Source organism: Capra hircus, chromosome 1 (assembly GCF_001704415.2).
Source record: "Capra hircus breed San Clemente chromosome 1, ASM170441v1, whole genome shotgun sequence".
NCBI lineage: Eukaryota > Metazoa > Chordata > Mammalia > Artiodactyla > Bovidae > Capra > Capra hircus.
Window position 1 is genome coordinate 140,994,584 of NC_030808.1, and position 17,073 is coordinate 141,011,656.

The following is a 17,073-nucleotide window of genomic DNA, read 5'->3' on the forward strand; positions in this document are numbered from 1 at the left end:
CTGAATTAAAACAGAATCAGACACCCAGAACAGCTTGGTTTAGTGATGTCAGTTTTCCAGATCAGTGAAGAATCTTGGTATAGTTTCCCCATAGGATTACCTTCTTCAATCTACACAGTAGCTGCATACCTAGAAAATGCAAAGTATATTAAACTGTGTAGAAGATGTTGATCTTGGTGGGGAGGCAATCCTAGCCCTATTTTTTCCACTACAACATTCTTCCTAGTCCATACATTCTCCCAGTTTCTCCATGCCTACTGGGGTTCTGCCTGCCATAAGACAGAGCAAACATCCTTGGAGCTCAGATACATCTTTAACAGTTTTCCTCCCCAGAGCAGTTTTGTTTCCCATCACAGATCTGTAGACACATGATACAATAGAAGAAAATAATAGTGCAGCATAGTGAAGCCAAGTTTGAGTAATGTGTAAATCTACCTTTTAGACTGAAATGTGCAAATCTAACACCATGGGTGGATATTTTCTTGGTTCCCAGACCTCCTGTGCTACATGAATAAAAATGAGGTTTGGACTGACTCCAGAATCTGTTCCATGATAAAGTGGTTGAGGGGAGGGGGTTGTTTGGGGTGGAGGACTTGGACAAATCACAGTTTGAGTGGGAAAAGGTGGCCAGGGGCTCATAAGTGGGTAAACAGCACAGCCAGCGGTCAGTAAAAGTCTGAGTGTGCTTGCAACCTAGTTACCCTTTTGCTGGGTTTCCTTGATGACTCCGCAGGTAAAGAATCCCCCTGCAATGCAAGAGACACAGGGATGCAGGTTTGATCCCTGGGCCAGGAAGAATCCCTGTAGAAGGGAGTGGCAACCTGCTCTGGTGTTCTTGCCTGAAAGGTCCTGTGGACAGAGGAGCCTGGTGGGCTGCAGTTCAAAGGGTTGTCACAAACAGTACGTGCCTAACCACACACAGGCACACACCCGTTTGCTATGCAGATGCAAATATGGAAGCATTCAAGGGCAAACACTAGTCAACATTACAAATACTGGGTTCAGTGCCATTTAATACATTACAATATTTAATCAACAGTAGACAACTGGCTTCCTTCTCATTTGCCTTTGACTTTGTTCATTGCGGGCTTGAACCATAATTCTCTCCGCCTTAGTAGGACGCAGCCTTCTAACTTTCCTATTAGCCAGGCTTGAGTTCAGGTTTCAGGTGGCTCCTGTCTTTCATGCTTAAAGACTGAGCTCCTCTGCCTCCTTTGCACCTGATTTAATGTGAAGACTCCTGGGAACATTCGTGACTCCCATGATGGCTAGCCCTGCCATCCTGCTAACCACACAGGAGAATTCGGGGCTCCCTCTTAGCTTTCTGAGCACCTGAGCATCTCATCTAGATATTTCTCCTTTGTGAACAAACAGAGAACTAGCAGAACCTGCCAACATGCAGGGGAGGCCCCAGACTCCCCTGCTTTGTCAGTGTCGCCCCCACTGGCACCTCCATTATTCAGACTTCAGCCTGCCTTCTCATTTGCAAGTACTGTTGAAATTTATTTAGCACCGTAACACATGACCCAGTCTGGCCTTCTAGCCCTGATACTGCCTTTCTTATAAAGAGATCGGCTCAGTAGTAATGAATCCTCCTACCAATGCAGGAGACATGGGTTTGATCCTGGGTCAGGGAGAACCCTGGAGAAGGAAGTGACTACCCACTCCAGAATTTTTGCCTGGGAAATCCCATGGACAGAGGAGCCTGATGGGCTACAGTCCATGGGATTGCAAAGAGTTAGACATGACTGAGCAAATGAGCATGCATTCATTCTCCAACTGGGCTTCTTCCTAACTGAATCAAATGTGAAACATCGCATTTTGAGTTTTAGGCAAGTTCTATTCAATCACCTGCATTAGTCACCAATACAAACAAACACACGTGCTTTGCAGGTTAAACACTTGCTTTGATTTATGCTAACCTTTCTCTCCTTTCTTCTATTTTTCCTAAATAGTTCTCATAGGTTTATGTTAACACGGATGTGTTATTGTTAAGATATGAACTATGAACATAATTTATATAGTAAATTATGTACAATTAAGTTGCCTGATGCTTTCAGCCCACTTTACAGTTGGCCTAAGCTACACCTTCCACCATGGTATTTGATGGAAGCCGAGAGAATGTTCTGCTTCCTCTCTCAATTTTTGACAAAGGTTTCTTTTCTGAGATGTAGCTTGCTGCCTTGTGATGTTTCTGTATTTGCTTGTCCCTCTGATCTCTCTTAGTTATAATAAGGTTTCTGGTTGGGTTTGTCAGCCTCTGATTCAAGTCCCCCAGTCTCTGGATATTCAGGTTGAACGCTTCCTGAAACATGTCCCAGTAATTGGAGATTTGACTTGGGGTTCTTTGACAAGATCTCTTTGATTTATGGAATCAGACATCAGGCTACCATCAGTCATTTGTGCAGCTTTGTCCCATCAGAAGCACTCTTTTCCTGGTGGTGAATGTTCCAATGAATTACTATACAGCGAAAAGGCAATCATGTACTTTTTTAGGTGTACTTCTTTTTTAGCCAGTAAAATAGTCTCCATCCAAGTGGCTTGATGAGAGATTCAGTATACTCATCCCCCTGACCTTATAATAATCTATTCAGAAATTAAGTATATTTTCATTAAAATGTCTCCCCCTCCTATACTCCATCTGGGTGCAGCTCACAGAATTGCTGCTGCTGCCACTAAGTCACTTCATTCGTGTCCGACTCTGTGTGACTCCATAGACGGCAGCCCACCAGGCTCCGCCGTCCCTGGGATTCTCCAGGCAAGAACACTGGAGTGAGTTGCCATTTCCTTCTCCAACACATGAAAGTGAAAAGTGAGAGTGAAGTCGCTCAGTCGTGTCTGACCTTCAGTGACCCCATGGAGTGCAGCCTACCAGGCTCCTCTGTCCATGGGATTTTCCAGGCAAGAGTACTGGAGTGGGATGCCATTGCCTTCTCCCAGCTCACAGAGTAGTTCTGGCCAAAAAACAATTTCTTGTCTTCAACTGACGCTAATGAGTAGAGTGGGGATATTAGAAAATTATGCAGGTTATTTCCTTAAGGAGGCTGACCTGGACCCTTGAGATCTCACGCTACATCTTTCCATCTGATGATGACACACATTTTTCTTGATTATTTAGATAATTTCTTAAGTTTGTCCAGGAGGGGTCTTGCCATATTGGGGCCCTGAAGCATTTGCCATTGTTGAGGATGTTGATGACCCTCCAGCGTGAGCAGAAGCCCCTGGGCTGGTGAGTGGTCCCACTGACTCTGACATAGTCACTTCCAGACCTTGGAAGAATAAGACAGGTATCTGGTCACCTGGTCCAAGTCCCTTATCCCTGAGGTAGAGTCCAAATTCTGAAATGTGCAGAAGGCCCCCAGGGAGGTCTCAGGCAGAATTTTCCAGGAAGCTTAACATTCTCTGGGGGGCTGGTGGTTTGGGGGAGCCAGAGTCGGCTGAAGGATTCAACTCTCTTGCTCTCTGCCCTCCCACCTCCTCCCTGTATATTCTCTGAAAACAAAATGGTTTCTTTAAATTAATAAAATGTTCTGTGGTTCTTCTCTTCTCGGTTTGATTGATTTCCCTTTTCAATCCTGCATTCCCTTCAGACTTGTATCAGAGGCAGAAAGTCTCCTGAATTTGGTTTCAAGTGATTCTGTGGCTGTGGGTGGACTCTTCCCTAGCTACTCACATCCTTGATGAATGGCTGTTTCTACACACCCAGAATGGATGCTGCAAAAAAGCAGCATGTCTGGGGTTCACTCTCAATATAGTTAATTAATGTCCAAAGCAGCTGAGAGCCAAAGCATTTTAGCGCCAAGAGGTGGGATGTTAGGACATAAACATGGAGGAATGCGTAGTTTTTAGGTCTAGTGCTGAAACCTACGCGTTAATAACATTCAGAGATGCTTGCAATTCATCTCTGGGGTTTTTGCTCTTTGAGTTCGAGGAGCCCAGGGAATATGAGCTAAGAATTACTTTTTTCTCTCATTATCTAGAACTGTGCTTTCTACAAGGGTAGCTACTAGACACAAGTGGCTATTTAAATTTAAATTAATTAATGTTAAATACAGGCTCATTCTTTAGTCAAACTATCCAGATGGTCCCTGACTTAGATGGTTTGAATTAGCTTTCAACTTTACAATGGTGCAAAAACAATACACATTCAGTAGAAACTGTACTTTGAATTTTGAATTTTTAAAAATTCTTTTATTTAACATTAAAGAAATTGAGACCTATGGACCAGAGTTTCTTAATCTCAGCACTACTGACAGTTTGGGCTGGGTGTTTTTTTATTGTTGGGGGCTGTCTCGTGCATTTGAGAATGTTTACAGCATCCTGGTTTCTGTTCCATTTGATGCCAGAGGCTTCCCTCTCACACAGCTGCGACAACCAAAAATGTTTCCAAACATTGCCAAATGTCACCCGGAAGGAAAAATAGCCTCTAGTTGGTAATCACTGTCATAGAAGCTAAATCCAAGTTCAATCATTGGACAATGCAACATTAAAATCCAGGTTTGGTGACTTTTATCCCACTTTCAATGGACTTGTTCCACCAATTCTGTGGAAACTTTTGTACTCATGGTGGTAAGATGGCTGCTGCCCCTCCAGATATCACATATACATTTCCAGCAGGAAGATAGGAGGCTAACAAGTAACAAGAGGCAAGAACATTCCTCCTAAAGTGGCCATCCTTTTACTGAGAAGGAATGCCCTCCCTAGTGACTCTTCCTACACAGCATTGGTCAGAAGTGTCTGCATTTTGAATTTTGCTTCTCCCAAAGCTGGGAGAAGGCAATGGCAACCCACTCCAGTACTCTTGCCTGGAAAATCCCATGGACAGAGGAACCTGGTAGGCTACAGCCCATGGGGTCTCTAGGAGTCGGACACGACTGAGCAACTTCACTTTCACTTTCATGCATTGGAGAAGGAAATGGCAACCCACTCCAGTATTCTTGCCTGGAGAATCCCAGGGACGGAGGAGCCTGGTGCTCTGCCATCTATGGGGTCGCACAGAGTCGGGCACGACTGAAGCAACTTAGCAGCAGCAGCAGCAAAGCTGGCAGTAAGGGGACAATCCTGTCTCGTGATTTTGGGAAACAACAGCCACAGTTCCCTGTCAGCCCTGTGATCATGAGGGTAAGCAACTGATATATTGACATCCGTGAGGACCCAGACAGACATTCTGCTTTGTTCACTTTCAATTTAGTAATCAGTAAATTAGAGGAGATATTCAACATTTTATCATAAGCTAGGCTTTGTGATGGATGAGTTTGCCCAACTGTAGGCTAATGTTCTGAGCACCATTAAGGTAGGCTGGGCTGAGCTAAGATGTTCAGAAGGTTCAGCCCATTAAATGCATTTTCAACCTAATGATAATTTCAACTTACAATAGGTGTATCATGATGTAACCCCATTGGGGTTCCAGCCACCTGTGGCTACTGTATTGGAAACATAAATAGAGAATATTCCTGTCATTGCAGAAGTTCTATTGAATAGCCTTGGTCGAGAACACAGAAGAACTCCATCTTTTAGAAACCTGGAAGGCTCTTCCCCTCCCTGCACCATTTCAGCCAAGTCTTACCTGAGACTTGCCCCTTTTCCTGGAGGTTGTTGGACTTCACAGTGAAACAGTTTAGGATATTCAGAAAGATTATAGGAAACATTTTCTAGGAAAACTTACATTTTCTAATAGCAGCTCATAGATTGAATAAAGGTAGCAAGTGATTAGATAATTATAATAATAGCAGCTACTTTTGTTGTATACCTGCTATGTTCCGGGGTTTTGTTCTAAATAGTTTACAAAGAGACTCACAGACTTAGCAGATGAACTTACGGTTACCGGGAGAAAGGGATAGTTAGGGAGTTGGGGAAGGTCATGTACACACTGCTATATTCAAAATGGATAACCAGCAAGGACCTGCTGTATAGCACAGGGAACTCTACTCAATGTTGTGTGCCAGCTTGGATGGGAGCGGGGTTTGGGGAGAGAATGTGTGTGTGTGTGTGTGGTAATTGCTTAGTTGTATCCAACTCTTTGTGACCCCATGGACTTAAGCCCACCAGGCTCCTCTATCTATGGAATTCTCCAGGCAAGAATACTGGAGTGGGTTGCCATTCCCTTTTCCAAGGAATCTTCCTGACCCAGGGATCAAACCCAGGTCTCCTGCATTGCAGGCAGATTGCTTACCATCTGAGCCACCAGGGAACCCCTTGGGGGAGGATGGAGACATATATATGTATGGCTGAGTCCCTTTGCTGTTCACCTGAAACTACTAAAACATTGTGAATCAACTCCAACAGAAAATTAAAATGTTAAAGTTTGAAAATAAAATACCTTAAATAATGATAATATATTCATTCAAAAAATAAATGGTTTATCGTATTAACTCTTTTAATCCTTAAAATTAACCCAGTGAAGTGTGGTGCTATATTGTCCCTACTTTTCAGTGGAGGAGACTGAGGAATAGGGAAGTTAAATAACTTAGCCTGGAGTCACACACAGCTCCTAAATGGTTGAAGTGCTATTTGACCCCAGACAGCGTAACTCCAGCTGCCTGCCACATCTTTGTAAGTGGCACCAGAGTATCCAGAATGTTCACCCATGAGGGAAATAGCAAACTGGTCAGTACACTGCAGAGGACGTTCTGTCTAGAAGGGCAGCCTGGTTCATGCTCTTCTCTGTGACCTCAGCAGATTCTAATGAGTTTTCTATAGGGTCACCAAGCTTCCCTGGTGGCTCAGATGGTAAAGGACCTGCCTGCAACACAGGAGACCTGAATTCAATCTCTGGGTTGGGAAGCTCCCCTGGAGGAGGGCATGGCAACCCACTCCAGTGTTCTTGCCTGGAGAATCCCCATGGACAGAAGAGCCTGGCGGGCTACAGTCCATGGGGTTGCAAAGAGTCAGACACGACTGAGCGACTAAGCACAACAAACTAAAAATTTTTTAAAAACAACTCAAAGGAAGTTATGGCACTATAGACTGTTTGGTGGGGATAACTGATCTTCTAGATGAAGAATCGGTAAATTAGGGCTGGCAGGCTACCTCCAGCCTGCCGCCTGTTTTCCTAAGTAAAGTTTTGTTGGAACATGGCCACAGATGTTTGTTCAATCTGTCACCTGTGGTTGCTTCTTCGCTAGCAGAACAGAGCAGGTGAAGTGGAGATCATGTGACCCACAAAAGCTGAAACATTTATTTTCTGGCCCTTTATAGAAGAAGCTCACCAACCCTGCCGTGGACCATATGCTCTAAGTCTTTCAAAATAACTAGCCTCTTCTGTTAGCAATAGTGCTAATGTTTTGAGCTTGAAGAATGACCCTAAGTTGTCAGAAAGGACTGACATTTCAGTATTTTCATTGCTTTTCAACCTAATGTGTGCAGCCCCTGCTGTGTGCCAGGCATCACTGAATTGGTGTGGGCACTCAGCCCTGGCACAAAAACACCAGTCCTCAAGGGCCTGCATTTCAGTGGTCTGACGATGTGCTTTCTGTAAGTAATTTCTGATGGGTGCCTTAGCACTCCATGAGCCTGGGGTCCGTTCATGCTTACTTTTCTGCCTGTGCTCGCTGTTGTCAGAAGACGTGTGTACACAAAATGTTCACTCAGTGCTGCTCTCTCTTTAAGATTGTGGTGGAGTTGGCCAAAATAGTCAGAAAACATTAAAACTGAACATCCTTTGTATTTCATATCCCATTATGGAGTTAGAATAAATTAAGTTTCTCTAGAATGGTCTGCCAGACATTTTAAAAATACCTTTTTCCCCCTGATTATAAAAGTTATATATGCAGAAAATATGGAAGGACCTAACCACAAGAATGAGAGTTCCTCCCACAAAACCCCACCCCCCAGAGGTAGCCCTGTTAGTATCTGAGTGTAATAATTTTTTTTGAAGAAAATTCTGCCACATATACAAAGGTTTCTTATCTTGATTTTTCTCTATGCCATTTAAAATGTCTTAGTCAACATCATTTTCCAATACTACATAATATTCCATTCATATTTCTGTACCATAATTTACTAAACTGTTTCCTTTGTTACTGGGCATTTAGGTTGTTTCCAGCTGTTTGCTACTATAAATAAAACATAATAACCGTCTTTGTTAATGAATCTCTATTTGCATCATGGGTGTTTCCTTAGGGTCAGATTCTCAGAAGTGCAGTTACTGAATTAAACAGACCTAACATGTTTAAAGTTTATAACATGTTCAGTTCACTTCAGTCCCTCAGTCGTGTCCGACTCTGCGACCCCATGAATCACAGCACGCCAAGCCTCCCTGTCCATCACCAACTCCCGGAGTTCACTCAGATTCATGTCCATCGAGTCAGTGATGCCATCCAGCCATCTCATCCTCTGTCGTCCCCTTCTCCTCCTGCCCTAATCCCTCCCAGCATCAAAGTCTTTTCCAATGAGTCAGCTCTTCGCATGAGGTGGCCAAAGTACTGGAGTTTCAGCTTTAGCATCATTCTTTCCAAAGAAATCTCAGGGCTGATCTCCTTCAGAATGGACTGGTTGGATCTCCTTGCAGTCCAAGGGACTCTCAAGAGTCTTCTCCAACACCACAGTTCAAAAGCATTAGTTCAGTGCTCAGCCAAAATTCATATCATCTGTGACTTAACTTCCTCTCTGTCTCCCAACAGTACCATACTAGGTCATATAACCCTACAGCAAAGACTTGTTAACATGATGAATGTTGAGAGATTGAATGTTAAACTGAAAACTGTAGACAAACAGGTACATTTACAATGATCTCGCTGGTGGTTGGACACTTCTCTTAGGAGTGTGATGGTTTTCCTAAGGGAAGATGGTTTGAACACAGAGATTTGCCTGGAGATGTCCCTTGGCCTATAGTCCAACAGCGTTGTCAAGCTCAGCTGGGTGTAAGAATGACCTTACAGGCCTGGACACCCCAGGGCCTGGACCCCTGCTGCTCTCTCTCTCTCTAGGATGCTCCCCTGCAGAGAGCCCCATAGCTTATTGTCTTCCTGCAGGTCTTACATAAATGTCACCTCTAGAGCAGCCTCTGTGGCCACCACGTCTCTCTCCCACCCCTCACCCTGCTCTCTTCCCCGGGTGGCTCTCATCTCTCTATCATTGCTTGGAATTCTAGGTGTGCATTTGTTTACCATCTGTCTCTAGAATCCCAGGAGCAGGGCTCCCATCTGCCCTGTCCGTTGTCTGGCCTTGTTCATGTTATTCTGTTTCAGGATCTCTTACCTTTAGGTGTTGTGCGGTTGTCAAAGTGACTTGTATCCCAGCTTGTCATTAAGGTCACCCTCCTGATATGGGGAGAATCAGCTTGGGGACAGATGGATGGCCTTGAGAAGGAGCTTGTGACGCCAAGAGGTCATAAAGGCCCTGAGGAGGGCTGGCCCTGGTGTTGGGGGTGTGACTTGACTTTTATTCATCACATTGGCCATTTGTATGAATTTGAGCCTGCAGCCACTTTAGGCACAAGCTACTGGCCCTCCTTCTGGGGCTGGCGGCCCCTCCCTGTGTCACGGAGCAGCAATGCAGTGTCCCCCAGAGCCAGAGGGACAGGCGGACCCACGCTTGGTTGTGGCATTCCAGTGAAGTACAACACCTGACTTAAGGGGGATACATGGGCTGAGCAAGGAGTTAAACTCGGGTTACATGTAGACCCCAGTACTCCCTCGCAGGTGGCACAGAAAAGGTCATTGCCCAAATGTCAGTGATTATGTTATGGGAAATCATGCCTTGTGAGCGCAAGGACTGTTCCTCGGGAAGAATTGCTGACGCACGCCTTCCTCACTTATAGCAGCTGTCTTGACGGCCGTGTTGTCAGAACGGCGGCAGGTGGACAGAGCACCGGACGCAAGGCCTCTTCTCTTTCTCCAGGTCCAGCACGTACCGCCCCAAGGGTTTTGATGTCACTGTGAAGTACACGCAGGGGAGCTGGACCGGCTTTGTTGGGGAGGACGTGGTCACCATCCCCAAAGGCTTCAACAGTTCTTTTCTTGTCAACATCGCCACCATATTTGAGTCAGAGAATTTCTTTCTGCCTGGGATTAGATGGAATGGGATACTTGGACTGGCTTATGCTACCCTGGCCAAGGTAAGAATGACGGGTGGGTCTACGAACATCAAATGATGGAACAAAATTCTGCAACCAGTCTCTGGAGGGGCCAGCAGAGGGGTCCACGCTGTCCAAGACAGTCAGTGAGAATCACATGGTTGAAAGACCAGTGTTCACACGATTGATTAGATCTCTAAGCATTTTTAAAATTTAAGGTAAATGGTGAGATTCTTTGAGCCTTCCCGTAAGATATTCCCATGGCATGGCTTTTTTCATTTGTCTTTTTCTGTTTATTTTACTTGTATAGTTGACAGATGTTAACAGAATCTGAATGCCTTTGATGATGGTGCTTGTTTAGGAGTTTTTATTAGGGCAGGATTAAGAGAAAATACATTTATTAAATTTATAAAGGGCACTTCCAATGCAGGGGATGAAGGTTCGATCCCTGGTCAGGCAACTAGGATCCCATACACTGCACAGCGTGGCCAAAAAAATTCTTTAAAAAATAATATTGATAAAGAAAGAGCCTCAGGGTGACAGTGGAAACTCCGCAGGAAGAGATGTCCCGCCAGGCATGGAGCATGACACTACTTTCCCCTTACTCTGGAACTGGGGCCCAGACATCTGCAGGCACACCCTGGGGATCGCCAGCCAGTGGAAGCAGTGGTGCTTCGAGGAGAGATGGTGAAACCTCACACTCATCGGCATCAGGACCATCACAAAGCAGGGAAAGACAGCATGGTTCTCTGTCCTTGGTCTACCCAAAGCAAGCAGTGATCACATGTGGGAGGAGGGGGGTGGGCTGGGAAGGAAAGGACGCCAGAGGCAGGCAGATCCGACAACCCAGTGTGGCCCCAGGGCCCCGAGAGGCCAGGGTAGGTCAGTGTACACGTGAGGAGAGGTCACCCCTCCTGGCCTGTAACCAGGCACCCTGGCTTGGCTTCTCCTTGTTCAGACAGGCTTTGAGCCAGCGCTAAGTGTGAAACAAAGAATCGTGGGTGTAGAAAGTCCTGTTTTCTCTCTGGAAGGATGTTTGCTCCAGCTCGAGTTTACTAGCAAGTGATGCAGGCAATGAGGTGGGGGGACTCAGGAGCGGGACATAGAGGGCAGGGGGCATTTCCCAACACTGTAGTTTCTTAAGGAGAAAGAACAACCCGTGACCCCTGGACCAAGACCATTACAAGATGTCCTTCCGTGGAGTCTCAGGACCTCCCCAAAAAGCAGACTTCATCGGCTTACGTTAGTTATGTGTGGACAGAGGGTTAGAGAGGTTTACCCCTTGCTGAGGACTGTCAGAGCACAGAGCCCTGTCTGAAGAGCCCAGATGGACGTTAGAGCTCAGCACCATAGGGCTTTCCAGGTGGCTCAGCAGTAAAGAATTTGCCTGAAATGCAAGAGATGCAGGTTCAATCCCTGAGTCTGGAAGATTCCCTAGAGAAGCAACCCACTCCAGTATTCTTGCCTGGAAATCCCACGGACAGAGGAGCCTGGCAGACTACAGTCTATCGCGCCACAAAGTGTCGGACATAACTTAGCAACTGAACGACAACCTTGAGCAAACTTTAATATGAGTTCCCAGACTTGTAACAACTTCCATTTCTAAATACTTTTCACTGACAATTGACTACATGTTTCTTCTTGTGACTTCAAAAATAAAAGATATATGATTGATTTGATGATTATTTGGGAGATGGTACCTTAAAGCTAAATTATCTGGAATTAATAATACATGAAACTTCCTCGAGAATAGACTGCTTCGGGTTTGGGGGGATGTCCAGACTCCCCACAAGACCGTGTATCTTTTTATCTATGCGATTCCAAGATGGCCAGCAATTGGCTTCGTGTTCCTAGGTTAGGGGAGACCAAATCAGGATTTACAGGAAGTGGAGCATGGCTAGAAACAGCACCGGCAGGGCGGTGTGGGTTGGTGGCCCAAAGACATTTCTCAAATAGATTTCGTGAGCACCCAATGGGGGGTGTCAGAGTGTGCAGGGGCCCCCAGCTGATGCTATCTGCTCCCCCACCAAAGATGTGGTTATGGCCACCTGCAGGGCCTCAACCTACTGAATCAGGTTCTCTACTGGTCCTGGGCAACTATGTGCTTTTAAACCTTAAAGGGATCCTAAGTCCTGCTGAAGAATGACTTGGTGCAGTAATAATAGACCCTGTCGCATGTACCGGGCACTTTTCCAAGCACGCTGTATGTACTGACCCACTTAAGCCCCAGAAGAGGTCTGGGATGTGGCTATGATCCCCATTTTACAGATAAGGAAACAAAGGGACAAGTCACATAGTTTGCAGGCCAGGGGTGAAGTCAGGATTCAGTTCCAGGCAGTGTTTACCTGGCTGCTTCTCATGAAGGCAGACACAGGCTGGGTCATCACCAGACCCAACCTGGTTTCTAGAGGGGGCTTTGTCTCCTTCCTTGACCCAAACACAAAGTGTTTAGTCTACAATTACACAGAGGGATTGTGCCAAATTCTGCCAGAGTCCACAGAGGCTGAGAAAGAAGTGATGGGAGGCCAGATACGAAGGAGCTACATAAATAGGAAGGTTTCTGTCTGATCACACTGCCTCCAGAATTAGTTTCAGTTCCTACAGATTATAAATAATCCTTCCCTAGGTTTACTGTGGATGGCCAGAAGATGCCTGGAGCATCTAAGCTGCTACAATTGTTAAGTTTTCATCAAGAACAAACCATTTATAGTAACAAACTCTAATCTCTCCCAGTTGTCAAAGCCAAAATGGAGACATGGATCTATGACATTCTCTCCTCACCACCAGCACCTATGAGCCCCCCGCCCCACTCCCACAGCTAAGACCTGCTCACAGACCATCCTTCCTTTTCAGTTCTAGAGAAATGGGGTTGTTCTCTGAAGGCATGGTTACATGTAAGGAGGCACGGAGGATGTTACTGACGTATGGCAATGAGGAGTGATGGGCTGTTTAAACTGCAGGACAATAGCATCATCCTTTTCTGATCACAACAGTAGCATTATTCCTTTTCTGGTCACCAGAGTTCAGCAGACAGCCGGCAGAGCGAAGCCTCCTCCCGGGGGTCTGGGATGTGAGCTGTTCCCTTGGGTCAGGCACCTGTCATTTGCGTGTTGGACAACTATGACTGGAAGGGGTAGAAAAAATAAACTTTTTCTGAAGCTGCAAAGGCAGCTCCTGGAGACCCTGTTCTCTCCTTACTCCAAAATGTCTAAGATTAGACTCCACCACCTACCTAGGTAACCCATTTCTGCATCTTCTCACGCTGATCTCACGAGGTGGTCAGATGATAAATGGGGCAGCCACTTCACAGCTTCAGGAAATACTATCTTATCTTCCCAACAGAGACACTGCCCCAAAAGGAAAAATACCAAGTCACAGGGAGTTTTGTTGGAGGTTTCTGAATTAGCGGACTTAATCATGAGCTTGTTTATTTCTTAACCTTGAAAATATTAAATAGAAAGAAATGCCATGTTGTACACCATGCCTGGCCCCTGCACACGGGGACCCCTTGTCTACCCTGGAGTCCTTAATCAGCTGCCTTGTTTCCCTGCCCCTTCTGCAGCCTTCAAGTTCTCTGGAGACCTTCTTTGATTCCCTCGTGGCACAAGCAAAAATCCCCAACATCTTCTCCATGCAGATGTGTGGGGCCGGACTGCCAGTAGCTGGATCTGGTACCAACGGAGGTAGTCTTGTGGGTATCTTTTAGTCTTAAAGGGGGAAAAAAATCACAAACCAGTGGGGCTGTTTTTCCTGCTTTATTAAGACTCTGATAGAAATATTAAACACATAGAGATACATGGGTGCTGTGAAAGTTTTGATAATCTTTGTTTTATAGCCTTAAAAATGGATACAATTAGGTAATTTTCAATCTTTCCTAAGCATCCTGCTATCTAATAAAATGATTCTCATTGCTTCCCCCAAATTCCTTTAAAGCTTTTTTTTTTTAATATTCCTTTGAAAGGTAACTGATTTTGTTGAGTGTTGGAGGGAGGGGCATATGAGGACCTGTGGGGCAAGGTGGTAGGTCGGCTGTGCTCTGGGGAGTGGGGCCTGGGATTTCATAAATTTGTTGGAGAGATAGGAGCACCTTATGCACAGAAGTACATACACATGCATATACACACGTTACACATCTTATACATACGCTATACACATCTTGAGTTCCGAAGAAGAGCACAGAGAGATAAGAAAGCCTTCCTAAGCGATCAATACAAAGAAAGAGAGGAAAACAGTAGAATGGGAAAGACTAGAGATCCCTTCAAGAAAATCAGAGATATCAAAAGAACATTTCATGCAAAGATGGGCACAAAAAAGGACAAAAAGAGTATGGACCTAATAGAAGCAGAAGATATTAAGAAAAGGTGGCAAAAATACACAGAAGAACTATACAAAAAAAGATCTTAATGAACCAGATAACCATGATGGTGTGATCACTCACCTAGAGCCAGACATCCTGGAGTCTGAAGTCAAGTGGGCCTCAGGAAGCATCACTACAAACAAAGCTAGTGGAGGGGATGGAATTCCAGCTGAGCTAGTTCAAATCCTAAAAGATGATGCTGTTAAAGGGCTGTACTCAGTGTGCCAGCAAATCTGGAAAACTCAGCAGTGGCCACAGGACTGGAAAAGGTCAGTTTTCATTCCAATCCCAAAGAAAGGCAATGCCAAAGAATGCTGACTACCACACAATTGCATTCATCTCACACGCTACCAAAGTAATGCTCAAAATTCTCCAAGCCAGACTTCAACAGTGCCTGAAACATGAACTTCCAGATGTTCAAGCTGGATTTAGAAAAGGCAGAGGAACCAGAGATCAAATTGCCAACATTCATTGGATCATCAAAAAAGCAAGAGAGTTCCAGAAAAATATCTACTTCTGTTTTATTGACTACACCAAAGCCTTTGACTATGTGGGTCACAACAAACTGGAATATTCTTCAAGACAGGAATACCAGACTACCTTAGCTGCCTCCTTTGTATGCAGGTCAAGAAACAACAGTTCGAACTGGATATGGAACAACAGACTGGTTCCAAATTGGGAAAGGAGTTCCTCAAGGCTGTATATTGTCACCTGCTTATTTAATATATATGCAGAATACATCATGCAAAATGCCAGACTGGATGAAGCACAAGCTGGAATCAAGATTTCCAAGAGAAATATCAATAACCTCAGATATGCAGATGACACCACCCTTATGGCAGAAAGCGAAGAACTAAAGAGCCTCTTGATGAAAGAGGAGAGTGAAAAAGCTGGCTTAAAACTCAGCATTTAAAAAACTAAGGTCATGGCATCTGGTTCCATCACTTCATGGCAAAGAGATGGGGAAACAATGGAAACAGTGACAGACTTTATTTTCTTGGGCTCCAAAATCACTGCAAATGGTGACTGCAGCCATGAAATTAAAAGGCACTTGCTCCTCGGAAGTAAAGCTCTGACCAACCTAGACAGCATATTAAAAAGCAGAGACGTTACTTTGCCAACAGAGGTCTGTCTACTCAAAGCTATGGTTTTCCCAGTAGTCACGTATGGATGTGAGAGTTGGACTATAAAGAAAGCTGAGCACCGAAGAATTCATGCATTTGAACTGTGGTGTTGGAGAAGACTCTTGAGAGTCCCTTGGACTGCAAGGAGGTCCAACCAGTCCATCTAAAGGAAATCAGCCCTGAATATTCATTGGAAGGACTGATGCTGAAGCTGAAACTCCAATACTTTGGCCATCTGATGTGAAGAACTGACTCACTGGAAAAAACCCTGATACTGGGAAAGATTGAAGGCAGGAGGAGAAGGGGGTGACAGGTGATGAGACTGTTGGATGGCATCACCAACTTGATGGGCATGAGTCTGAGCAAGCTCTGGGAGTTGGTGATGGACAGGGAAGCCTGGTGTGCTGCAGTCGATGGGGTCACAAAGAGTCAGATACGACTGAGTGACTGAGCAACTGAACTGAACTGATACATAGTTACACACATGAGCATGCACACAGCACACACATGTACATGCTCACGTATGTGCACACACACACACTACACATACATCATATACACATATGCTTACACACAGGCACACACTTACACATGTACACACAAGTATATACACATGGATACTCACATATACACACATACTTGTGCATACATACACACATGCGTGCATGTACACACTATATACCATTACACAGATTTGCCTAATACATACTTGCACGTGCATACATACAGGTACAGGCACAGATGCACACACATACCTACACACATACACACACACACAGTGAAGCAGAATCAATGCTGGGAACATGCCGTATCCCAAGTGTCTCCCTGATGGGCCTGCACCCAGATGTCTACAGTGGGAGACGAAGGGGAGAAAGCGCATGAAGGGCCCCCAGGGGGGTGACGCTGACCTCTTTGCTTTCCGACTGCGAGAAACAGCCTCACACAGGTTTTCATCACTCTGTTGTTTTACCACCAGAGGAAAGAGGTGATGTTACACAGGTTTCCCAAATGAAGTTTTGATTAGAGAAGCTCTTTTGTTCCTCTTTCCATGCAAATCTGTGGGGCAGGAAGTCGTCCTTCGTCTTCTGAGGGACTAAATTTTGTCAGTCTGTGTGGTTAACCATTTTATTGCATTTCTTTGCCCATGACCGGGATGGGGTAGGGGAGGATCTCAGTATCAGAAAGCTGGAACTGTATGCATTTCCTCTACATAAGAGAAATTATCAAAGCCTCCTGATTAGAGTGGGACTCTGATTTTCCAACACATGGCCCCAGAATGTTCCTTGTTTAAGTTCCAGGCCTATGCATTTGTTTATAACATCCTGTTAAATTGGAAGTACTGATTCCAGTGAAGTTTTGCCTTATAAGAGCATGCTTCTCATCAGAAAAACAAGTATTGTATGTTAACACGTATATACGGAATCTAAAAAATAGTATTGATGAACCTGTTTGCAGGGAAGGAGTGAAGACACAGATGTAGTGCATGGACCTGTGGACACAGTGAGGGAAGGAGAGGGTGGAATGAATGGAAAAAGTAGCATCAACATGTATACACTATCATGTGTAAAACAGGTAGC

General features: G+C 45.0%; 1 protein-coding gene across 1 annotated transcript in view; it reads left to right on the plus strand.

Moving 5' to 3' along the window:
• BACE2 (beta-site APP-cleaving enzyme 2) overlaps positions 1-17,073 on the plus strand; it is a 104,569-nt gene that overhangs the window by 48,646 nt on the left and 38,850 nt on the right. The window contains exons 3-4 of the mRNA XM_018051631.1: positions 9,841-10,057; positions 13,578-13,706. Coding sequence (XP_017907120.1) covers positions 9,841-10,057; positions 13,578-13,706 — 346 coding nt within the window. The remainder of the gene's footprint in view (positions 1-9,840; positions 10,058-13,577; positions 13,707-17,073) is intronic.